Source organism: Chiloscyllium punctatum, chromosome 3, assembly GCF_047496795.1.
Source record: "Chiloscyllium punctatum isolate Juve2018m chromosome 3, sChiPun1.3, whole genome shotgun sequence".
Classification (NCBI taxonomy): domain Eukaryota; kingdom Metazoa; phylum Chordata; class Chondrichthyes; order Orectolobiformes; family Hemiscylliidae; genus Chiloscyllium; species Chiloscyllium punctatum.
The window spans coordinates 156,685,653-156,711,219 of record NC_092741.1 but is presented as its reverse complement, the minus strand read 5'-3'; the positions used below and the strand labels follow the sequence as shown (position 1 = coordinate 156,711,219).

General features: G+C 40.2%; 1 protein-coding gene across 1 annotated transcript in view; it reads left to right on the top strand.

Moving 5' to 3' along the window:
* selenoi (selenoprotein I) overlaps positions 1-25,567 on the top strand; it is a 56,175-nt gene that overhangs the window by 23,566 nt on the left and 7,042 nt on the right. Inside the window, exons 2-9 of the mRNA XM_072562848.1 lie at positions 6,069-6,137; positions 6,655-6,763; positions 12,243-12,317; positions 14,454-14,716; positions 17,308-17,416; positions 21,003-21,051; positions 22,115-22,295; positions 22,413-22,595. Of these exons, the coding sequence (XP_072418949.1) occupies positions 6,069-6,137; positions 6,655-6,763; positions 12,243-12,317; positions 14,454-14,716; positions 17,308-17,416; positions 21,003-21,051; positions 22,115-22,295; positions 22,413-22,595 (1,038 nt within the window). The remainder of the gene's footprint in view (positions 1-6,068; positions 6,138-6,654; positions 6,764-12,242; positions 12,318-14,453; positions 14,717-17,307; positions 17,417-21,002; positions 21,052-22,114; positions 22,296-22,412; positions 22,596-25,567) is intronic.

Here is a 25,567-nt window from a genome sequence, read left to right as displayed (position 1 = left end):
TGAGTAACAACATTTACAAGGTTTGTGAAAGTTTGTAGCTCAGGTTGAGATTTGGGGTGTAGGTTTGCTCGCTGAGATGTAGATTTGATATCCAGACGTTTCATTACCTGGCTAGGTAACATCATCAGTGGCGACCTCCAAGTGAAGCGAAGCTGTTGTCTCCTGCTTTCTATTTCTATCTTTCTCCTGGATGGGGTTCCTGGGGTTTGTGGTGATGTCATTTCCTGTTTGTTTTCTGAGGGGTTGATAGATGGTATCTAGATCTATGTGTTTGTTTATGGTGTTGTGGTTGGAGTGCCAGGCCTCTAGGAATTCTCTGGCATGCCTCTTCTTAGCCTGTCCCAGGATAGATGTGTTGTCCCAGTCGAAATGGATGAAAAAAAGCCACCATGTGTAGGGCTACAAGGGAGAGCGGGTCGTGTCTTTTTGTGGCTAGCTGGTGTTAGTGTATCCTGGTGGCTAACTTTCTTCCTATTTGTCCTACATAGTGTTTGTGGCAGTCCTTGCATGGAATTGCATAGTTGAAAGGAAGGACAACGGAGAACTACAAACCTGTGTATACAGAAAACCAACAAACACTGACCAAATACTTAACTACACCAGCAACCATCCCAACACACACAAACAAAGCTGTATCAGAACACTATTCCAACGAGTCACCACATACTGCAGCACAGACTAACTTGGGAAAACAGAGGAGAACCACCTATACAACATATTCAAGAAGAACGGATACTCAAAAAATACAGTGCTCAGATTCCTCAAGAACAAACCACGACAAGCAGACCAAACACATCCAGAAACTCTAACCACCTTACCATACATCAAAGAAGTTTCAGAAATGACAGCCAGACTACTAAGGCCCCTCGGAATCCTAGTAGCACACAAACCCACCAACACTCTCGAACAAAGACTAACAAACTTAAAAGACCCAGTACAACCTGTGAACAAAACCAATATCATCTACAAAAATTCCATGCAAGGACTGTCACAAACACTACGTTGGACAAACAGAAAGAAAGTTAGCCACCAGGATACACTAACACCAGCTAGCCACAAAAAGACACCACCCTCTCTCCCTCATAGCCCTACACACAGATGAAAAAAGCCACCATTTTGACTGGGACAACACATCTATACTGGAACAGGTTAAGCAAAGACATGCCAGAGAATTCCTAGAGGCCTGGCACTCCAACCACAACACCATAAACTAACAGATCTAGATACCATCTATCAACCCCTCAGAAAATGAACAGGAAATGACATCACCACAAACCCCAGTAACCCCATCCAGGAGAAAGATAGAAATAGAAAGCAGGAGACAACAGCTTTGCTTCACTTGGAGGTCGCCACTGATGTTACCTAGCCAGGTAATGAAACGTCTGGATATCAAATCTACAGCTCAGCGAGCAAACCTACACCCTAAGTAACAACATTTTAGCCAAATTTAGCTGATACAGCGCTCAACCTGCTGAATTTTTGGTAGAGCAGCAGCACTTTTGACTGAAGATGCCATGCAGTGAAAATTGGTGTTTCAAAATTGAAATAGAATAAATAAGTAACAATTGATTGGAATAGTTTTCAGTTAAGTATTGCTGCTCTGGAAAATCCAAGTTGTTGTGATCCCTCTAAAATGATCAAATACTGCTGGTACAAAACTGCTCTGTATATTCCAATGACCTGAATTGCTTGCTTGAGATTTTCTGAAGGTAGTTCTTCTAGCCTTTTTGTTACAATGTCAATCTTATTCTAAGTGACTAGAGTAGAATTTGGAAAATTTAAAACCTTGCAACCCAGTTCGTTTAATGTGTGCTAACAAATTCCACAAAATGCTTAAGTTTATTCAGTCTGTCCAGTGGGTTTGGTCACCATGTGTTACAGAAAGGTGTTGACTTCATATGTTAGTGTAATACTAATTGAGGAATGTCTGATCAGAAACAAGCAGTAAGAATGTCAATGACTTTATTTTTAAGGGTTTTTTTTTTGCCAACTCATTAGACTTGAAGGCTTCTTTGCAAAGACAAATGGATCACCATTGATTTTTCATTTGGACCAACCAAAAAAATCCTCTGGCAAACTTAAGTGCATGTCATTTCTCCTTCCTGAACACTCAGTATGTAGATTGTCCAACCAGAGGGGAGGCCATATTGGATTTGGTACTCGGTAATAAACCGGGACAAGTGGTGGGCTTGTTAGTGGGTGAACATTTTGGTGATGGTGACCACAATTCTGTGACTTTAACCTGGTTATGGAGAGAGGTGCGCACAACAAGGTAGATTTTACAATTGGGGGAAGGGAAATTACGATGCTCTAAGACAGGATTTGAGGAGCATACGTTGGGAGCATAGGCTGTCAGGGAAGGATGTGGTGGAAATGTGGAACTTTTTCAAAGAGCAGATACGACGTGTCCATGATATGTATGTACCTATCAGGCAGGAAAGAAATGGTCGTGTGAGGGAGCCTTGGTTGACGAGGGAGGTTGAATGTCTAGTAAAGAGGAAGAAGGAGGCTTACATAAGGTTGAGGAAACACGGTTCAGACAGAGCAGTGGAGGGATACAGGATAGCCAGAAGGGACCTGAAGAAAGGGATTAGGAGAGCTAAGAGAAGGCATGAAAAATCCTTGGCGGATAGGATCAAGGATAACGCCAAGGCATTTTATGCGTATGTGAGAAACCTGAGAATGACGAGAACGAGGGTAGGTCCGATCAAGGACAGTAGTGGGAGACTGTGTATTGAGTCGGAAGAGATAGGAGAGGTCTTGAACGAGTACTTCTCTTCAGTATTTACGAACGAGAGGGACCGTATTGTTGAAGAGGAGAGTGTGGAACGGACTGGTAAGCTAGAAGAGATACTTGTTAGGAAGGAAGATGTGTTGGACATTTTGAACAACTTGAGGATAGACAAGTCCCCCGGGCCTGACGGGATATATCCTAGGATTATGTGGGAAGCAAGAGGGGAAATTGCAGTACCGTTGGCAATGATCTTCTCGTCTTCCTGTCAACGGGGGTGGTACCAGGGGACTGGAGAGTAGCGAATGTTGTGCCCCTGTTCAAAAAAGGGAATAGGGATAACCCTGGGAATTACAGGCCAGTTAGTCTTACTTCTGTGGTAGGCAAAGTAATGGAAAGGGTACTGAGGGATAGGATTTACGAGTATCTGGAAAGACACTGCTTGATTAGGGACAGCCAGCACGGATTTGTGAAGGGTAGGTCTTGCCTTACAAGTCTTATTGAATTCTTCGAGGAGGTGACCAAGCATGTGGATGAGGGTAGAGCAGTGGATGTAGTGTACATGGATTTTAGTAAGGCATTTGATAAGGTTCCCCATGGTAGGCTTATGCGGAAAGTCAGGAGGCATGGGATAGAGAAATTTGGCCAATTGGATAGAAAACTGGCTAACCGGTCGAAGGCAGAGAGTGGTGGTAGATGGTAAATATTCAGCCTGGAGCCCAGTTACAAGTGGAGTTCCGCAGGGATCAGTTCTGGGTCCTCTGCTGTTTGTAATTTTTATTAATGACTTGGATGAGGGAGTCGAAGGGTGGGTCAGTAAATTTGCAGATGATACGAAGATAGGTGGAGTTGTGGACAGTGAGGAGGGCTGTTGTCGGCTGCAGAGGGACTTGGATATGATGCAGAGCTGGGCTGAGGAGTGGCAGATGGAGTTCAACCCTGTCAAGTGTGAGGTTGTCCATTTTGGAAGAACAAATAAGAATGTGGAATACAGGGTTAATGGTAGGGTTCTTAGTCAGGTGGAGGAACAGAGGGATCTTGGGGTCTATGTACATAGATCTTTGAAGGTTGCCACTCAGGTGGATAGAGTTTGTAAGAAGGCCTATGGAGTATTATCGTTCATTAGCAGAGGGATTGAATTCAAGAGTCGTGAAGTGATGTTGCAGCTGTACAGGACTTTGGTTAGGCCACAGTTGGAGTACTGTGTGCAGTTCTGGTCGCCTCACTTTAGGAAGGATGTGGAAGCTTTGGAGAGGGTGCAGAGAAGATTTACCAGGATGTTGCCTGGAATGGAGAGTAGGTCGTACGAGGATAGGTTGAGAGTTCTCGGCCTTTTCTCGTTGGAACGGCGAAGGATGAGGGGTGACTTGATAGAGGTTTATAAGATGATCAGAGGAATAGATAGAGTAGACAGTCAGAAACTTTTTTCCCGGGTACAACAGAGTGTTACAAGGGGACATAAATTTAAGGTGAAGGGTGGAAGGTATAGGGGAGATGTCAGGGGTGGGTTCTTTACCCAGAGAGTGGTGGGGGCATGGAATGCCCTGCCCGTGGGAGTGGCAGAGTCAGAATCATTGGTGACCTTTTAAGCGGCATTTGGATAGGTACATGGATGGGTGCTTAATCTAGGTTAGAAGTTCGGCACAACATCGTGGGCCGAAGGGCCTGTTCTGTGCTGTATTGTTCTATGTTCTATGTACTCCACAGGACTTCATTGCCACTCCTAGTCATTTGTGATTTTTGTTGTCATTTTGCTAGCCAAGTATTGTGTATATAGTCTTGTGAGCATTTAATAAGTATTTAAGTGCTGCAAATTTGGAAAAGTCTAGAAAATTCTATGAATACATAGGTCAGATAAAAATAGCAAAAATTTGAACCCTTTGTTAGAAGTAGAAACTGAGAAATAAAGAAGGTTTTCATGTACTGAAAAGTGAAAATGTGTGAAGAGTAGGGACTTAAGATTGTTCATGTGGTTTTGAAACTGAGCAGAACTTAAACATTAATATGTATTTACTATTCTTTTTCTATTCCAGAATCCCATTTTCTCTGGCTTAGTATTTGGTACACAAGAATTTTCAGTTTTCCTTGACCAGCAGGTGTACATGCTCTAGCTCAAAACATTCTTCTGCCAGTCTTTGGGATGTGTAGTTTTTCATGCGTTCATGCAGAAATCCCCTTTTGATTTAAAGTATCCTTAAATAAGAAGTTTCAAAGTGACGTGTCACATGTTAGACAGTTGAGGGGAGGCAATGGTCTAGTGGTATTATTGCTGGCCTATTAATCCACAGGCCCAGGTAATGTTCTGGGGATGCAGGTTCAACTCCCACCGTGACAGATGGTGGTATTGGAATTCAATTTTAAAAACTAAGAACTAAATGCCTAATTGCAAATTGTCTGGGGGGAAATCTATCATCTGGTTCACTTGTGCCCTCTAGGGAAGGAAAATGCCATCTTGGTCTGGCCTACATGTGACTCCAGAGCCACAGCACTCTGGTTTACTTTTAACTGCCCTCTGGAGAATTAGGGTTGGGCAATAAATGCTGCTCTAGCTAGTGGTGCCCTCATGTCATTAATGAATTTTTAAAAAAAATTTAGATTCTTCTAATACTTAAGCTTTTCCATTGCCAGCATCTTGCAGTTCTGAATGATGTATACTAAAGTACATGATCTATACTAAAGGATGCTGTAAATTTGAAAGGAAGCTACAAAATGCTGTAAACTTTAGAATCTTAAATTGTGAACCGTTTCCCTTCTACTGACCTGCAAAATTATTTTCTGCATTTTGTGGGAGTTTTTTAGCATAGCTTGCTATTCACAAAGACTTTACATTTTAAGAAGTAGTGGCTGGATTAAAATGCTGTGAAATTAATAGTTGATAACTAAATTTATTGTTTTACCGTGAGCCTTAAATAACCAGAGACCATGGCTTTGAGTTACCTATCCTTAATTGCAACTGCTTTGGCTGAGGTAAATCACAGCAAGCTTGGTTGGTTGCTACAGGATGTAATTTGCAGTTTGAAGGGAAAAAACTGATTTTTGATATTTGGTTTCCTTCCCGCTAAGAATACAGCAGTCATTTGGTCGAGCATACCCCTACCATTTGCAGTGGTCACACTAGCCAGTGTATCCCTTTGTTCAGATCTTGAGCACTGATTATTTAAATCTGAAATGGAAGATCAATCTAGCAAAGTTTTTAATTGGAAGCCTTATTTTTGCTCCAATTAATGCAATAGCTAGCTTCTTTTAGTCGCCTCTGTTTTTTTTAAATTTACAAAGACATAGATTCTGATTTTACACTAAAATATGCATGAGTTTTGTCTTTCTATTTTCCTTGCAGTATAGTGCAGTGGACACCAATCCATTATCTGTATATGTTATGCATCCATTCTGGAACTCTGTAGTTAAGGTAAGAGCATATTATGATGAATTTTCAGTATTCCTGGATCCTTGTAGTTACCTTTTTTAGTTTTATTGCAGCATTAGGTATATGTACTAAATCTGATTTAAAAATAGTTTTCTTAAGATACTTTGTACCAGATTTCCTTGTAAAATAATTTATTAAGAGAATTCCTGAGTTTTCTTCAGTGTCAGAGTCTCTTGTCTATGGTGTACCTGTAAGTTTTGAGTATTGCTCAGTATTAGCAGCTTTTATGATCGATGGTGGAAGGATGGGCCACATTTGGACAGTGGAATTAGATATCTCATTCATTGAGATCCCGTTGGTAAGAATGGTGCTCATTCAATGTAAGAAAATGTTACTTTAAGATATATAGAGGATTTTTTTTAAAAAAGCAGAAATTGAGCTGGCCTGACATACTGCTCAGTTTTAAAACTTTTTAAATTTACTATCAACACTACTTAATCTACGCTTCTAATTTCTAATCTGCTGATTTTATCAAGTTTCCTTTTTTTTGCTTTTATAGATTTTACCGACATGGCTGGCACCAAATCTATTGACGTTCTCTGGTTTCATGCTACTTGTACTTAACTTTTTTATGTTGGCCTATTTTGACTATGATTTTTATGCTTCAGGTAAGAGATTGGTTTGGTTTGTTTTTCAAAAAAGTGAAAATTGCTTAAATATTGCTGTCCCAATATACTGACATATTTACTTCACCAGGTTCCCAAGGCACCAGGAGTCTTTGAAATTAAACTATAGACTTTTCATATGAGGAGCTGTTGAGGGCTTTGAGTCTGTACTTGAATTTTGAAGAATAAGGGTGATTTCATTGAAATTTACAGAAATCTGTGAGACCTAAGTAAAAGTGGATGTGAAGGTTTTCCACTAGTAGGAGACTAGGACCCAAAGATGTAGCCTCTGAGTGAAGGATGATGCTTTAGAACTGAGATGAGGAGGAACTTCTTCAAACAGAAGGAATCTGTGGAACCTGTTGTCGCAGAATGCTGTGGAGATGGTCACCAAGTGCATTGATGAAAGATCAGCCTTGATTGGTTAGGAGCTCAGTTATGGGGAGAAACTTAACCAGCTCAATTTACCACCAGAGGCATTAATTTTCTATGGGTGGAAAGTGGTTTCTGTTCTTGGTGCTCCTGGTATTTGCATTGCATTAACTATGTTAATCCTAGCTGGGGACCTCCAATACAAAAGCACATTCTGGCTTGTATGGGACTATAACAGGAATTATTGTGAAACACATGCTTTATATAATTATGCGTTGCCAACTGTCTATTAGGCTGCTTCCTTTTTTTTACATTACATTAAATGTATTATCGTATGGTGTATTTTTGAGCAATTGCAAAGGATTCTGTGCTGGTGTGAAGCTTTAACTGTACTGAAGCCTTGCTTCAGCAGCTGCTGGTTGCTGCTCTTGGGCTCGATTTGTGTAGAAGAGGCAGTGTTATCTAATGAATGGCTCAACTGCCCCTAGCCCAGCTGTGAACTAGAAGGTCTTGCATGTCTCCACCTTTTTAAACAGGCAAGACTCCATTTGCAGGATTTTTTTTGCATTTTTCACCCATCATGGAGGAAACTGTTCAGGAATTAATTGATGTTTGTCATAGAGATGTACAGCATGGAAACAGACCCTTCGGTCCAACCCATCCATGCCGACCAGATATCCCAATCGAACCCAATCTAGTCCCACCTGCCAGCACCCGGCCCATATCCCTCCAAACCCTTCCTATTCATATACCCATCCAGTGCCTCTTAAATGTTGCAATTGTACCAGCCTCCACCACATCCTCTGGCAGCTCATTCCATACACGTACCACCCTCTGCGTGAAAAAGTTGCCCCTTAGGTCTCTTATCTCTTTCCCCTCTTCCCCCTAAACCTATGCCCTCTAGTTCTGGACTCCCTGACCCCAGGGAAAAGACTTTGTCTATTTATTCTATCCATGCCCCTCATAATTTTGTAAGTCTCTAGAAGGTCACCCCTCAGCCTCTGACGCTCCAGGGAAAACACCCCCAGCCTGTTCAGCCTCCCTGTAGCTCAGCTCCTCCAACCCAAAGGTGAATGTGCACGTTCTTTCATTCAAATTAAAACTACCACAAGTATTAAACGTATGCATTAAAAATAGATAGGCACTTATTGAATATAATGAACATCTTCTTCCAGGTGCATCAGTCCCTACTTATTTTGATTTATAGTGGATGTTTTTCAAACAATCACTCCTCCAAGGAAGAAAGTGTTATCCGTGGACTTTAATCCAAATTATGAATCGATTGGTTAAGAAAAAGAAGGAAGCATATGTCAGGTACAGACAGGATAGATTAAGTGAATCTTTAAGTATACTGCTACTTTCTTTATACTCTAAGAGGGAAATCAGGAGGGCAAAATGGGGACATGAGATAGCTTTGGCAAATAGAATTAAGGAGAATCCAAAGGGGTTTTACAAATATATTAAAGACAAAAGGGTAACTAGGGAGAGAATAGGGCTCAAGAATCAGCAAGGCGGCCTTTGTGTGGAGCCACAGAAAATGGTGGAGGTACTAAATGAATATTTTGCATCAGTATTTACTGTGGAAAAGGATATGGAAGATATGGACTGTAGGGAAATAGATGGTGACATCTTGCAAAATGTCCAGATTACAGGGGAGGAAGTGCTGGATGTCTTGAAACGGTTAAAGGTGGATAAACCCCCAGGTCCTGATCAGGTGTACCCGAGAACACTCTGGGAAGCTAGAGAAGTGATTGCTGGGCCCCTTGCTGAGATATTTGTGTCATCCATAGTCACAGATGAGGTGCTGGAAGACTGGGGGTTGGCAAACGTGGTGCCACTGTTTAAGAAGGGCAGTAAAGACAAGCCAGGGAACTATAAACCGGTGAGCCTGACCTCGGTGGTGGGCAAGTTGTTGGAGGGAATCCTGAGGGACAGGATGTACATGTATTTGGAAAGGCAAGGACTGATTTGGGATAGTCAACATGGCTTTGTGTGTGGGAAATCATGTCTCTCAAACTTGATTGAGTTTTTTGAGGGTTGATGAGGGCAGAGTGGTAGATGTGATTTATATGGACTTCAGTAAGGAGTTCGACAAGGTTCCCCATGGGAGACTGGTTAGCAAGGTTAGATCTCATGGAATACAGGGAGAACTAGCCATTTGGATACAGAACTGGCTCAAAGGTAGAAGACCTTTGGTGGTGGTGGAGGGTTGTTTTTCAGACTGGAGGCCTGTGACCAGTGGAGTGCCACAAGGACTGGTGCTGGGCCCTCTGTTTTGTCATTTTTACATAAATGATTTGGATGTGAGCATAAGAGGTACCGTTAGTAAGTTTGCAGATGACACCAAAATTGGAGGTGTAGTGGACAGCAAAGAGGGTTATCTCCGAATACAACAGGATCTGACCAGATGGGCCCATGGGCTGAGAAGTGGCAGATGAAGTTTAATCCAGATAAATGCGAGATGGTGCATTTTGGGAAAGCAAATCTTAGCAGGACTTATACACTTAATGGTAAGGTCCTAGGGAGTGTTGCTGAACAACGAGACCTTTGGAGTGCAGGTTCATAGCTCCTTGAAAGTGGAGTCTTAGGTAGATAGGATAGCGAAGAAGGCATTTGGTATGCTTTCCTTTATTGGTCAGTATTGAGTACAGGAGTTGGGAGGTCACAGGCTGTGCAGGACATTGGTTAGGCCACTGTTGGAATATTGTGTGTAATTCTAGTCTTCCTCCTATTGGAAAGATATTGTGAAACTTGAAAGGGTTCAGAAAAGATTTACAAGGATGTTGCCAGGGTTGGCGGATATGAGCTACGGGGAGAGGCTGAACAGGCTGGGGCTGTTTTCCCTGGAGCATTGGAGGCTGAGGGGTGACCTTTATAGAAGTTTACAAAATCATGAGAAGCCTGGATAGAATAAATAGGCAAAGTCTTTTCCCTGGGGTCGGAGAGTCCAGAACTGGAGGGCATAGGTTTAGGGTGAGAGGGGAAAGATTATAAAACAAACCTAAGGGGCAACTTTTTCACGCAGAGGGTGATACATGTATGGAATGAGCTGCCAGAGGATGTGGTGGAGGCTGGTACAATTGCAACATTTAAAAGGCATTTGCATGGGTATATGAATAGGAAGGGTTTGGCGGGATGTGGGCCGGGTGCTGGCAGGAGGGACTAGATTGGGTTAGGATATCTGGTCGGCATGGACTGGTTGGACCGAAGGGTCTGTTTCCATGCTGTACATCTCTATGACTCTGATATCATCAGGGCAATATCTCAGCTGTCCTCATGGCTGAGAACCGAATGAAAAGTTATGTTTTCAACAGGAGATCGCAAAATGAATATCTGAGGCCTGGAGCTGGAATCTAAAATGCAGGGAGGTTACTGGTTGAGACAGTGAGCGTGGTTTTGGAAAAGCACAGCAGGTCAGACAGCATCCAAGGAGCCGGAGAGTTGACGTTTCGGGCAAAAGCCCTTCCTTTTCCAGCACCACACTCTTGACTCTAATCTCCAGCATCTGCAGTGCTCACTCTCACCTGAGAGAACACCAAGAGCATTGCTGTTTACAGATTACCGTATGCTGCTTTGAAAGATTTGTTCGTCTGTCTCAATCCCAAGTGCGTGTGTACAATATTTGCCATGAATAGAAGGAGCTAAATCACTTGTCTGTGGGCACCAGATGTGAATGCAACTTGACAAGCTCACCAGTCTTTTATTTGCATCATAGAATGTTTTAAGAGGCTAGTAGTGATTCATTGTAATCTCCTTCTCAGTTTATGAAATATCTGACTTTGTCCCTAGACCCAAGTTGTGCCTGATTTTTATTCTGCTGGCCTTGACCAGGCAGGTTGAGTAACTAAGTTGTTGAGCAGACCAACTATGGGACACGTTTATTTCTGGCAACTGGCCTTCCACCCATGCATTGGCTAATCTCTGTTTTGAGATGGTAATGTGATTAATGTATGGTCATAGCTGTCTCTCTGTTCTGTTGATTCTGCTGCTGAGGAACATTTTATAACCTAATCCATGTTGTTGACTGACATGAGAAAACATCACAAATATCTTTTCAATTTGAGACCTGTTAGTCCTTATTGTTTACAGCTGAATTAATTTAGCAGACTTGATAAAATGACAATTTTCCATTATATTAATTTCTAGACTACAACGAATACTGCTACTAACAGATTCTCTGTTGGTTCATCAGTATGAAAATGCTTCCTCTTCCTCGTGTGATGGCCTTGCTTAAGTTGATGTAATATTTTCTCCTTATTGGCCTCAAAGTTAAAATGTTCTGTCTTGGTAACTTATTTACCACTATATTTCTCATGTTCTTTTTGCTAGCTGAGGGGAAAGGTATGGGGCAAGAAGAGTGTTCCCAAAATATCCTTCAGCAGAAGCTTGTGAATGACTTCATATCCAGATTTTAATAGCACCATATACTCTGAATGCTTTAGTTAGCTGACCAATACCTGAAAATTGTCTGCAGAATTCTTTTATTGTTTCCATTTGTCATTTGGAAGTTTATTTTTATCACTAAATAGACTAAAGTTAAAGTATTTCATTTCTGTGGATCTGTTGTTCTGCTATAATGTGCATTTCACCAACACAAATTTGCTGTAACACAGCCGACGAATTGGGGACATGTTTCTGCAATGCAAACTTTTAAAACATGTTGGCTTTAATGTGATTACATCGCCAACACTTTAAGTGCTATTTCTAAAGTGATTTTTTTTTTCCTCTATAATGTGGGGTTGCACAAGAACGCAACTATTGTGTTTTAGAAGAACTGTCTGTATAAAAACTAGTTGGCTGGTTAAAAGTGGGACAGTCTTCAGTTTTTTTTTAATGATTTCTTAGTGCTATTTGGAATCCATGGTGGTTTGTTGTAAACTGAGTAAATTATTTTGTAATCTAAGTAACCATTGTTACCCTTTTATTATATGAAATGCCTTATTTTCTCCTGTTTTAAAATTGGGAGAAAATGAGCAGTGGTTAAATTCTTCTGTTTCATGGCAAAATGTAGATATTGATATCCAGGGAGTTGGTGAAACATTCTATTGAGCAAGTGATGTCCTATTGGAGACTGACCATATTTCCTCTCTGCTTTTTCTTTCTCTTACAGGTTCAGGTTATACACATGTTCCAAGTTGGGTATGGATTGCTGCTGGTCTCCTGAATTTCACGGCATACACGTTAGGTCAGTGATTCTTAAAACTGTTTTGGTTGAAGGATCCTTTCTGAATGGATTCCATTAATTGTGGAACCTAGTCTGATTTAAGAAACATGCATGTAATAAGACAGTGCTGCAAGTAGATTTTGAATTTTTTGTGGAAAGAAATATCTATTTTTGTAAGTCTCAGTGAGATGGATATGCCAGCTTATTGCAGAGTCTGGTTTATTCTTGATGGAGGAAAGCAAAGGACTGCAAAAGCACAAAGAATGCAGAGGGTGATTAGGAATATTTGAGGAAGTAAACAGGCAGGAACCTGGGATGGGGATGCACTGCTAAAGCACAGGAAGAGCAGAAACTGTATGGGAACATCATTGTGGCAGTTCCTCAAGGTATTGTGATAGACCCAATTGTTATCAGCTGCTGCTTCAAGACCTTTCCATATTTCGGTCAGCAGTGGGATGTCCCTTAGCCAGCGCACAATGCTCAGCACCATTTGCAACTGCTTGGATGTTGAAGCAGTCGGTGTCCAAATGCAACAAAATCTGGACAACCTTTGGACTTGGACTGTTGAGTGAAATGTTATATTTGTGTGACAGTGCCAGGAAATGACCTTCACAAGAGAATCTAATCATTTTTTTCGCTTGATATTCGGTGCATTACCATTCCTGAATCCCCCTCTAAGTAACCTCCTAGGAGTTCACCGTTGACTGGAAACTGAAAAGGACCAGTCATAAAGCATTGGATATAAGAGCAGGTCAGCAGCAAGGAATTCCATGGTAACTTGCCTTCTAGTTCCCCAAAGTCTGTGCAACATCTACACATCAAGATGTGATGGAATAGTGTCCATTTCCTTGGATGAATGTAGCTTGAGCAACATTTTGAAGTTTGATACCAGACTGGAGAAAGCAGTGCATATTATTTGGGATCCCATCCACCCACACCTTCGTTCAATTCTTTCGCCACTGACTTGCTTGGTTGCAGCAGTCTGTACCATATGCAAGATGCCCAGTGACTTAAACCTATGACTTGCATGACTTAGAAGGACAAGGATGAAGGTATGAGAGAACACCCCTATATGAAAGTCCTCCTCCAATACACATACTAGTTTAACTTGGAATTGTATCACCTTTTCCTTCTTTGCTGCTGGGTCAAAAATCCTGGAGTTGCCTCCTGAACACCAGTGGTTCATGAAGGTGGCTTCCCTACATTGTCTCATGGATGATTTAGTGAAGGGCAAAACTTGCTAGGTTGCTCAATGATGCCTATGTTCATGTAAGATGAGCTTTTTAAAAAGTTACGATGTTTAAGATTATCGAAGAAATTATTTTATATCAACTTCTATCTGATTATTGTAAATTAATAACTTGGGAATATAACCTTAAAATTAGAGCTAGCTGTTTAGTAGTATCAGAAAATGTTCATTTATTCAAAGGATCGTGGATGTCTGTAATATTCTACTCCAAAAAGCTCTTGCTAGCTTCATTGTAATTCTGAACACTATAAAATGGATTTTTGTTTTTGAGAATTATCGGCATGATGGAGTTGCAACAGATCAGAAGTTCACTAACTAGTAAAGCATGTTTGAGAGATTTCTGGCTGACCTATATCGGGTCCTCTTAGATTTTTAAAATGCTCATTGTCACTTTCAATTTCTCCACAGCTTCACCCATCTAAACTCCTCTAGCTCTCTATGACCTCTTGAGTATTGCAGTGTTTAATGCTGAATTGCTGGTGGCCTTGCCTTCAACTGTCAAAACTCTTAGATCAGGTTCCATCTCTAAACTTCCCTGCCTAGCAAATTGTCTAGCCTCCTAGAAGGCACCCCTTAAAGTCTAACTTTTTTCTTTAACCAAGCTTTTGGTCATCAAACCTTTTTAGGTGCTGAGTCAAATTCTGTCTTATAATATTACTCTGAAGTTTGGGGCATTTTACCATGTTCAATAAATGGATAAATACAGTTGCCTTTGTCAAAAGGCATGCATTCTATGCAACATTACTTCTTTCAGCTGTTCAAGTATTTGCCCGATGATGAGAGAGACTTTTTTTAAATTTTGTGTGGCTATAGTTGGATTAGAGAGGTATAAATACATGACAATTTTATTTTAGCAAATACTATGGTGATCCAAATACTGAAACTATCTCTTTATCAATTTCCAATAGATGGAGTTGATGGGAAGCAAGCTCGACGGACTAGCTCCAGCACTCCACTTGGAGAACTCTTTGACCATGGTTTGGACAGCTGGGCCTGTATATTTTTTGTAGTCACTGTCTATTCCATCTTTGGACGTGGGGAGGCGGGTGTCAGTGTCCTTACGCTCTTCTTCATTCTGTGGGTAGTATTATTTTCCTTTATACTTTCCCACTGGGAGAAGTACAACACAGGGATTCTTTTCCTTCCATGGGGATATGACCTAAGTCAAGTGGTAAGTGAGTACTCTGATTTGTGTAGCAATTTGTCGTGGTAAGCTGTCACAAAGTGCTTTGTGCAGTGAACTCTTCTGATGTGCAATAATTTGTCAAACAAATTGTAACCACACAATTTGTTGAGAATTAAAGACCATTAATTCTTGACACTTTCATTTAAATTTGCATAAATTATATTGAGGAAAAATAACATCAGTTAGCACAAGGGATACTGTAATCTGATAAGTTGATCACAACATAAGCTGTATGAATACCCATTCTTCCTACTATTGATAGTTTAAGCTTGAAATTGTTGAAAATGGTTAGTATTTCAATGGTTACAGCACAAAATGCTTTGTGCAAAATTCAGGTCGCAATCATTTTATCTTTTCAATGTTTGCTTACTTTGACTTGTTTCCTTCAGTTCCCAAGAGAATGATCTTTAGATTTTCCTACTTTGCTCAAAGAGTAGGATTTCCATCAACATGATGAATTTGAAGTGCACTATGAATTAAATTGTCTTTCTCTGAAACAGCTCAGTATAACTTGAGCTGTTTCCATAAACATCAATCTATTCTTTTAAAAATGAATCTACCTAAAGACCAACTTTCAGCATAGAGTCAGATGTACAGCATGGAAACAGACCCTTCGGTCCAACCTGTCCACACAGACCAGATATCCCAAGCCAAACTAGTCCCACCTGCCAGCACCCGGCCCATATCCCTTCCAACCCTTCCTATTCCTATACATATCCAAATGCCTCTTAAATGTTGCAATTGTACCAGCCTCCACCACCTCCTCTGGCATCTCATTCCATACACGTACCACCCTCTGTGTGGAAAAGTTGCCCCTTAGGTCTCTCTTTTTATATCTTTCCCCTCAACCTAAATCTATGCCCTCTAGTTCTGGACTCCCTGATCCCAGGGAAAAGACTGTCTATTTACCCTATCCATGCCCTGCAATTTTGTAAACCTCTATAAGGTCACCCCTCAGCCTCCAACGCTCCAGGGAAAACAGCCCCAGCCTGTTCAGCCTCTCCCTATAGCTCAAATCCTCCAACTCTGGCAACATCCTTGTAAATCTTTTCTGAACCCTTTCAAGTTTCACAACATCTTTCCGATAGGAAGGAGACCAGAACTGCACGCAATATTCCAACAGTGGCCTAAGCAATGTCCTGTACAGCCGCAACATGACCTCCCAACTCCTGTACGTGATACTCTGACTAATAAGAGGAAAGCATACCAAAAGCCTCCTTCACTATCCTATCTACCTGTGACTCCACTTTCAAGGAGCTATGAACCTGCACTCCAAAGGTCTCTTTGTTCAGCAACACTCCCTAGGACCTTACCATTAAGTGTATAAGTCCTGCTACGATTTGCTTTCCCAAAATAAAGCACCTCTCATTTATCTGAATTAAACTCCCATCTGCCACTTCTCAGCCCATTGGCCCATTTGGTCAAGATCCTGTTGTAATCTGAGGTAACCCTCTTTGCTGTCCACTACACCTCCAATTTTGGTGTCATCTGCAAACTTACTAACTGTACCTCTTATGCTCGCATCCAAATCATTTATGTAAGTGGAAAAAAGGTAGAGGACCCAGCACTGATCCTTGGCACTCCACTGGTCACAGGCTTCCAGTCTGAAAAACAACCCTCCACCACCACCACCACCACCACCACCCTCTACCTTTTTGAGCCAGTTCTGTATCCAAATGGCTAGTTCTCCCTGTATTCCATGAGATCTAACCTTGCTAATCAGTCGCCCGTGGGGAACCTTGTCGAATGCCTGACTGAAGGCCATATAGATCACATCTACTGCTCTGCCCTCAATCTTTTTTTTTGTTACTTCTTCAAAAAAAACTCAATCAAGTTTGTGAGACATAACTTCCCACTCACAAAGCCATGTTGACTATCCCTAATCAGTCCTTTTCTTTCCAAATACATGTACATCCTGTCCTTCCGGATTCCTTCCAACAACTTACCCACCACCGAGGTCAGGCTCACCGGTCTATAGTTCCCTGGCTTGTCTTTACTGCCCTTCTTAAACAGTGACACCACGTTTGCCAACCCCCAGTCTTCCAGCACCTCACCTGTGACTATGGATGATACAAATATCTCAGCAAGAGGCCTAGCAATCACTTCTCTAGCTTCTCAGTGTTCTCTGGCACACCTGATCAGGTCCTGGGGATTTATCCACCTCTCTTCAATAATATTTAGTTTTATTGTTTTAAATGCTGCTTTTCAAAGAAAATATACAACCTTGACTTGTCTGCTGCAATGATAATGTTTGCAGTGCAACATGTAAGAATTTTGTACTTAAAATGCAATTTTAATGTCACTTAATGGTATTTCTGTTACAAGTTTCTTTTTGAATGGAAAATTCCATATGATTAACATTTTTGATCCTCCATTAATTGACTTAGACTTGCTACCTTATCAGTCATTTCATTTTACAATTTTTTTTATATATAGTGAGATGGGTAAGCATATTTTAATTATGAAATAATTTAGATCTTGTAAGTCTGTTACAGACAACCACTCTCCAATGCAGCATTATGGTAATGTGTGCCACAAATTAAAGCCAAAATGTTTTATTCTTAATTCTTTTGCAGACTATTTCAATTGTGTACATCGTTACTGCTATAGTTGGTGTTGAAGCTTGGTATGGACCAGTCTTCCTTAATTTACAATACAGAGATCTCTTCAGTGTTATGATTCTGGGTATGTAGCTTCTCTTAAATATGTTAAGACTTATCAGTGTGAAACCAAGCCTAGTGAAAATAGACTTTCAAGTAGTGCCTCTGTGCTCTACAAAGGATGGAGGTTCCCATCTGTAGTTCTCCAACAGGGTGAATTTTTAATTTCAGCTTTGCTGCCAATGGGTAGTCAGTTACAGTCCTTCTCTTTTAAGTGGGAGTGAATTACTATCTTCTGACTCTGGAATGATGCAAGACATGTGAAAGGAGTGGGTTTTAACCAAATTATCAAAAAATTCCCAATCAAAGTTGTGTCCCATTGCAAATAAAAACATTGGAGTGTAGGAAATGTTCTGCAGGTCAGGCAGCATTGTGGAAAAACAAACATTAATGTTTTAGGTTGATGACCTTTCATCAAAATGAAGTTGTTCTTGTTATCAACAGCTGGGTTCTGATGAAAGATCGTCAACATAAAATGTTAAATCTTGTTCCCACAAACATTGCCTGACCTGAACAACAATGCAAATTTCTGGAATCTGCAGTATTTTGCATTTGTATTTTTTGTTTTTTTTTAAATTGACATCTTTTATGCTCCAGACGTTGCTTGAGCATGGGTACAGTATACTTAGATATACTTAGGATTAAAAAAAATTGTTTAGGGCTACGTTTAGAAAAAAAATTCATTTTTTCTTTCAACTGATTTCGGATATCAGTTTTCTGTTTTGTTTGTTCCTTGTTTCTAGTAGAAACTAGGAGCAGAGTAAGCCACTTTGACTTTTTTTTTTGAACATACTCTACCACTCCCTATGATCACGGCTGGTCCTTCTCTTTCAATGCCATATTCTTACTTTCTCTCTCTCTCTCTCTCTCTCTCTCTCTTTTTTTCCCACTCACCCAAAAGACTCTTGTGTCATTAACATCTGACTATCTATCTCTGGAATATATTCCAGTGGATTGGCCTTCACTGCTTTCAGTGGTAGAGAATTTCACAGGTTCTCTACACTAAGTGAAGAAATGTTTCCTCACCTCAGCTCGAAAATGGTATACTTCATATCTGATTCTCAGCTACCCAACCAGAGAAAACATCCACCTTACATATAAATCTATTAGAAATTGTTTCAATTACATTCTCTCTCATCTCATCTCTCAAAACTGTCGAGAATACAGTTTCAGTTGAAACAATTCTCCTCAAACGACAGTTCTGTCAACAGTTTTGGCAGAATGAACCATTATCACACTCCCTCAAGCAAGTTTTATCCTTTCTTGGAAGGGAGGCCAAAATGTCTTTCAGTGCTCCTGGTGTTACCCAACCAAAACCCAGTATTACTGTGGTAACTTGTCCTGACTTCTGAACTCTCATTTTCTTGCAATAAAGGCCAACATAGCACTTTGCATTTCCGTGTTTTTGTGTGTGTGTGTGTGTGTGCGTGTATATATACACCCAAGTAGACATGCACGCAGAACCCTTTTTTACGTCCATGTTTTAAATAATATTCTGTCCTTTTAATTTTCTCTCCAAAGAGTATAAGTTCACATTTTAGCCAAGTTATGCACCATCTGCCATATATTTGTCCACTCAACTTGTCTAAAACACCTTGCTGTCTTTTTGCTGCTGCCATCTTTAACATTCTAAGTGTTAGCCTAAACAAGACCATGTTTGCCTCAACCAGTATCATCCGGTCAAAATTTCCCATACGTTGAGACTCCTTTCTCCGACAATTGAAGCACTATCTCATTTGAATGGGTTCCAGACTGTACATTAACACCATGAAGTAGTAAAATTCTGAAAGTAGTATATTATTGGAATCTAAAATATTTGAAATGCACATTAAAATATGCTACACAAACTAAAAGGTAGGTGATAGACAATGATGAAAATACAGGCAGAAAGAAATAGTTGAAATTTTAGCCTGATCTTGTCGCCACTAGCAAAACAACTGTGCTTCCTGCTGAATTGTAAGTTGCTGACAAAGATCTAGTAATTTTAGTGCTGTGAATTTTTGCTTCTTTGGCACCAAGTCAAGTGGGTTTCTTGGAAATGTAGCAGCAGTGATGTTAGCAAGCAGGTAAGCAGTCAATTCCATTAAATTATTCCAACTGATGACAAAGCCAAAAAGTTAATATTAACCTACATAGCAGGGTAAGTTTTTAAAGTTAATTGTTTGTTTGAAATATTGGTGCATTTAAAAATCTGTTTTTTAAATCTCAATCAAAAATTTGTTCCAAATAAGTGAAATTTGAACTTATTGTCACTAGGTGGTGTACTTTTGAAGTTAGCATGCTGTTAAACTTTCAGTTGGTTTTCATTCAGCAAAATAGCTTTCTTTTTCTCGTGGGGGGGTGGGGTTGCCGTTTAGTGAGACCAAAAGCATAACAGTGGACATTCTTGTTAGTTCAGTAGATTTTGGATTGATTTGCAGTCAACAGGAGTAGCTTTTGAATCAGGGTTTTATGGATGTTGGTGTTTTGTCTGTACGTGTGCATACTCACTCCAAAGATTACTGTCATTTTCAGAGTAAGGACGGTGAATGCTTTGCTGATGTTACTTTTCTAGGCCTTAAAAAGTTTCTTCAATCTAAATTTAGAAAGTTGTTTTTTAAATGTAAACTAAGCCATGGTGTTTCATGAACTTGCATACAGAAAGATGTGGACGTTTTGGAGAGGGCACAGAAAAAGTTTACCAAGATGTTGCCTAGTGTGGAGGATTTTGGGTATGAAGAAAGTTTTTTTGGATAGACTGGTTTGTATTCGTTGGAATACAGGAGGTTGAAGGGTGACCTGATTAAAAGATGGAAGAGGTGGGGGGTTAGTTTTTAAGAAATGTGCGAAGCAAGTTTTTTTTTCCACACAAAAGGTGGCGAGTGGCTGGAACATGCTGCCAAGAGGTGGTGGTGGTGGAAGCAGAGACAGAATAGCAGCATTCAAAAAGCACCTGGATGAATATGAAGGGAATAGAGGGATACAGACACAGGGAAGAATTTTGATAGGCAAGAGCAAAATGGGTGACTGCAGGCTTGGAGGGCCATAGGGCCTGTTCTTGTACTTTTCTATGTGGTTAAAACAAAAAAATTAAGACCACATTCCCATTAGTTTTTGCTATAATAGGTTTGTGAAGCTAGTGCTACTAATTCACATGGGTGTTTTTGGAATCCTTCACTAATCAGGCATGAGAAATTCAAATAGGATAAAAATGAGTAGGACTTGAATGTTATAACTAGTCCATGAATTTTCATTTTGGATCCTAATAGTCTGTATGTTTCAAACATCTAACGATTACAATTGCAGAAATGTCTGAGTTCATGACTGCAATACTTGGTATTCCAGTACCATGTTCGTGATATTAAATCTTTAACAAGCTAGAAAAACATTTCAGCATCGTTAATATCCGTTGTTTTAAAACTGCTGTAACATGGGCAATTGTGTTGCAGTTATGACAAAACATGAGTTATTTATGCATCGTTCCCACCTTGAGCAAAGTTGTTTTTCTTTAGTGATTTTTGGATGTAGCAATTTTCAAAGCCTGCCATTGTAAATTTATTGAATTGAACACTGAAGTCGTTTCATGGACATAGTATACTGATGAGTTGAAATATATTTGATTCATCTTCTAGGTTGTGCCTTTATTGTCACGTTTCCTGTGAGTTTGTACAATGTTTTCAAGTAAGTATCTGAACTTTTTGTTCTTTTGACACCTTTTTAAACATGCTTTTTAACAAGTTTTACCAAGTGTTAATATTTCAATTTGAAAATTTTATAAAAGTAGAAACATTTTAAAGCTGTTAATTTGGAATAATTTTGTTGAATGTTTGCTGTCATGAACTTTGATCATAAATGCACTCTATTAGCTGCATTTATTCTAGTTTTCTTTGAAATTGCTTTTGGGGTCCTTATTTGTACATGTGCTCATCAATTTAAAGGAGTCTGGGATTGTAAATGATCATGATGAGCTAATAAAGATAGTGTATCTGCTGTTCTTGGATGACTTATTGCATCTGCAATCCTTTGACCAAGTTATTAAACATAAGAGGGAAAAAAATGCCTTGGAAACCCAAGTTTGCAAAATGTTCAGTTTAGATTAGATTACTGTGTGGAAACAGGCCCTTCGGCCCAACAAGTCCACACCGCCCCGCCGAAGCGCAACCCACCCATACCCCTACATCTTCCCCTTACCTAACACTACAGGTAATTTAGCATGGCCAGTTCACCTGACCTGCACATCTTTGGACTGTGGGAGGAAACCGGAGCACCCGGAGGAAACCCACGCAGACACTGGGAGAATGTGCAAACTCCACACAGTCAGTCGCCTGAGGCGGGAATTGAACCCGGGTCTCAGGCGCTGTGAGGCAGCAGTGCTAACCACTGTACCACCGTGCCGCCCACTTATCCTACATTTACCCCTGACTAATGCACCTAACCTATACAAGGGAGGAAACTGGAACACCCAGAAGAAAACCCATGCAGACAAGGGGAAAATGTGCAAACTCCAAAGAGACAGTCACCCAAGGCTGGAATCAAACCTGAGTTGTGGAAATAGCATAAAACCTATGGCGGGTCGCTATTTTTATTGGGGTCTATATATTGTGGATCAAAATTTGATTCTTAATATTTTACATTGCTTTGCTGTGTAGTACAGCATTTCTTGTAAATGTATTGATCTAGAAAATTTGGATAACTTGAGTGAAGCTTGACTACTTTTATTAAATGCTGTTCTCTTGTTTCTTAGAGCATATAGGTCTAACACCCTGAAGCACCACTCCTTTTATGAAGCGATGCTGCCATTCGTTTCACCAGTATTGCTTTTCAGTCTTTGCACACTCTGGGTCTGTAGATCACCATATGACATTATAGAGAAACATCCAAGAATAGTATACTTTTTGGTTGGCACAGCCTTTTCTAATCTCACGGTAAGATTATCTGTCTGCCTGTTCACCACCACCTTTTTTTTTTAATTTATAAAGAAATGCTCTTGTATTTTTATTTATGTAAATATGACTAAATGCTTCTTCTCTTCTACTTTGCAGTGTAAGCTCATAGTTTGTCAGATGAGTAATACTCGCTGTCAGCCCCTCAGCTGGTTTCTCCTGCCATTGGTTGTAGGTGTGATTTTTGTAATCTCTGGTATCTTGCAAGATAAAGAATATCATCTTCTCGTTATTTTGACTACAGTAATAACTCTTGCACATATTCACTATGGAGTATGTGTGGTAAGTAGATTGAGTACTTTGCCACTTAAGTATTTCTAGTTAAACAGTAGTTACTTTACTATGATGTATCATTAGTATTGAGAAACATTACCTTGGAACAGATTTAGCTTTAAAAGGCATTGCTGTTTGAGGAAAGAGCAAAAGCCTTTATGAACAATGATTATATTTTATTTTCAGTGCCTCCATTATAATTGAAAAATTGATGCTTGTTTGTTTTTATAATATGCATCTGGCATTTTGATTCCATACATCTGGACTATTTTTAAGTGTTTTTCATTTTTCAGTTGTTTGGCATTTTCTGACGCCGGCCGCCACCACCACTCATCGGTCTTTTTTCAGATTTTTTTCTGCATTGCTACATGAATTAAGCATTTAGCGTTTCTTTGTCTTTGAATTTGACAAAACTTTTTGAAGACAGACAGTTTAAAAAGAAAAGTTGAAGTGATTTTAGAGTTGTGATTGTCTCGAGATTTAGATCTACAAATACAAGAAATAGGAGCACAAATAAACCATGTGGTCTGTCCAACTTGGTCAGCCATTTAGTGTAATAATGGGATTCAACCCCACTTTCCTGCCTCGTTCCTCCCCTCTTGTCACATTCTTTCTTTTGGTTTTTTTTTGGTTTCTTGCAAAAAAAAATCTATCATAGTTTTGAATACATGCTGTGAAAGAATGCACAACCACTCTGGTGAATAATTCCTAATATTCACAACCCTTTTGAGTTAAGGTGTTTCTCCTCATCTGTCTAAAATTGTTTTATTTGCTGCACGTTTTCAAAGTCCCTGATCCAAGCACTTTGTGTCCTCTCTATAGTTTTCAACATTGAGGAATGAAAGGTTTGGGGGAGGGATGGTGATGAAGGTGGTAACTAGGATGTTTTCTTGCTCCTATTTGACTTAATGTCATGAGACTTTTGAGGTATGGAGTCCACGTTGATGGATTCAAGACCACTCTCTCCTAATTGTATACCACAATGTTCTGGTGGATCTGTTTGTCAATGGTGCAAGATATATCCTGTATTAGTAATGGAAATATCTGGGAGATTGAAAGGTATCTTATGACTTTCTTCATGTTATCTACCTTTTGATTAGTTACATTCTCAAATTTTAATAAATTTGCAAATAGGATTTTCCCTTTACTGAAACCATGTTGACTTATCATACTATGATCTTTGAATTGCATTAAGACGACTTTTCTGTAATAGTTTGTAGCATTTTGCCGAGAATTGATATTGGGCTAATTGGCATGTGGTTCCCTGCTTTATTTCTCCCTTCTTTTCTTGAAAACTGATGTAATATTTGCTTGGGTTAATTCCAATGAGTGTGACTGCCTCCTGGAACTATATGTCTAGGCAACCTTTTTCCCCCTTCCCTGATGCCCTACAATATTTGCACTTAAGGCTTCAGCTCAGCATCCACTTGCCCACATGCTTTAGTGATGGAAGATTAGTTAATAGTTAAAATTTCAATTAGTTAATATTACACAGCTAAAGTAATAAATAGGAACTTGTACTTCCTGTGCTTTGAGCTCAACTGTTGGGGGCTGATAAAGGTAGTAAATGGAGGACCTTTTATCCTGCTGTGCATCAAATTCCTACATTAACCCAAGTGGTTTGTCTTTTTTTGGTGTTAGCAATGTTGCCTAAGCCAGCATTTATTGCCCATCCTGAATTGCTGAGGACTTGGAGTCCACCATGTTGCTTTAGGTACGAAGCCACATGCAGATGAGCAAGGATGGAAGATTTCTTCCTTTAATGGACACTATTGAAGTAGAAAGAAAGGGTTTTTAATGACCATCAACAGTGGTTACCTGGTTACCATTTAGACAATAGACAATAGGTGCAGAGTAGGCCATTCTGCCCTTCAAGCCTGCACCACCATTCAATATGATCATGGCTGATCATCCTTAATCAGTATCCTGTTCCTGCCTTATCTCTATAACCCTTGATTCCACTATCCTTGAGAGCTCTATCCAACTCTTTCTTAAATGAATCCAGAGACTGGGCCTCCACTGCCCTCTGGGGCAGAGCATTCCACACAGCCACCACTCTCTCTCTCTGGGTGAAGAAGTTTCTCCTCATCTCTGTCCTAAATGGTCTACCCCATATTTTTAAGCTGTCCTATGGTTCGGCACTCACCCATCAGCGGAAACATGTTTCCTGCCTCCAGAGTGTCCAATCCTTTCATAATCTTATGTCTCAATCAGATCCCCTCTGCCTTCTAAACTCAAGGGTATACAAGCCCAGTCGCTCCAGTCTTTCAGCATAAGGTAGTCCCGCCACTCCAGGAATTGACCTAGTGAACCTATGCTGCACTTCCTCAATAGCCAGAATGTCTTTCCTCAAATTTGAAGACCAGAACTGCACGCAATATTCCAGGTGTGGTCTCACCAGGGCCCTGTACAGCTGCAGAAGAACCTCTTTGCTTCTATACTCAATCCCTCTTGTTATGAAGGCCAGCATGCTATTAGCTGCCTTGATTACCTGCTGTACCTGCATGCTTACCTTCATTGACTGGTGGACAAGAACACCCAGATCTCTTTGTACTGCCCCTTTACCTAAATTGATTCCATTTAGGTAGTAATCTGCCTTCCTGTTCTTGCCACCAAAGTGGAGAACCATACATTTATCCACATTAAACTGCATCTGCCATGCATCTGTCCACTCGCCTAACCTGTCCAGGTCACCCTGTAATCTCCTAACATCCTCCTCACATTTCACCCTGCCACCCAGCTTAGTATCATCAGCAAATTTGCTAATGTTATTACTAATACCATCTTCTATATCACTAATTGTAAAAAGCTGCGGTACCCCACTGGTCACTGCCTGCCATTCCGAAATGGAGCCATTTATCACTTCTTTGTTTCCTGTCAGCCAGCCAACTTTCAATCCAAGTTAGTACTTTGCCCCTAATACCATGCGCCCTAAGTTTGCTCTCTAATCTCATATATGGGACTTTATCAAAAGCTTTCTG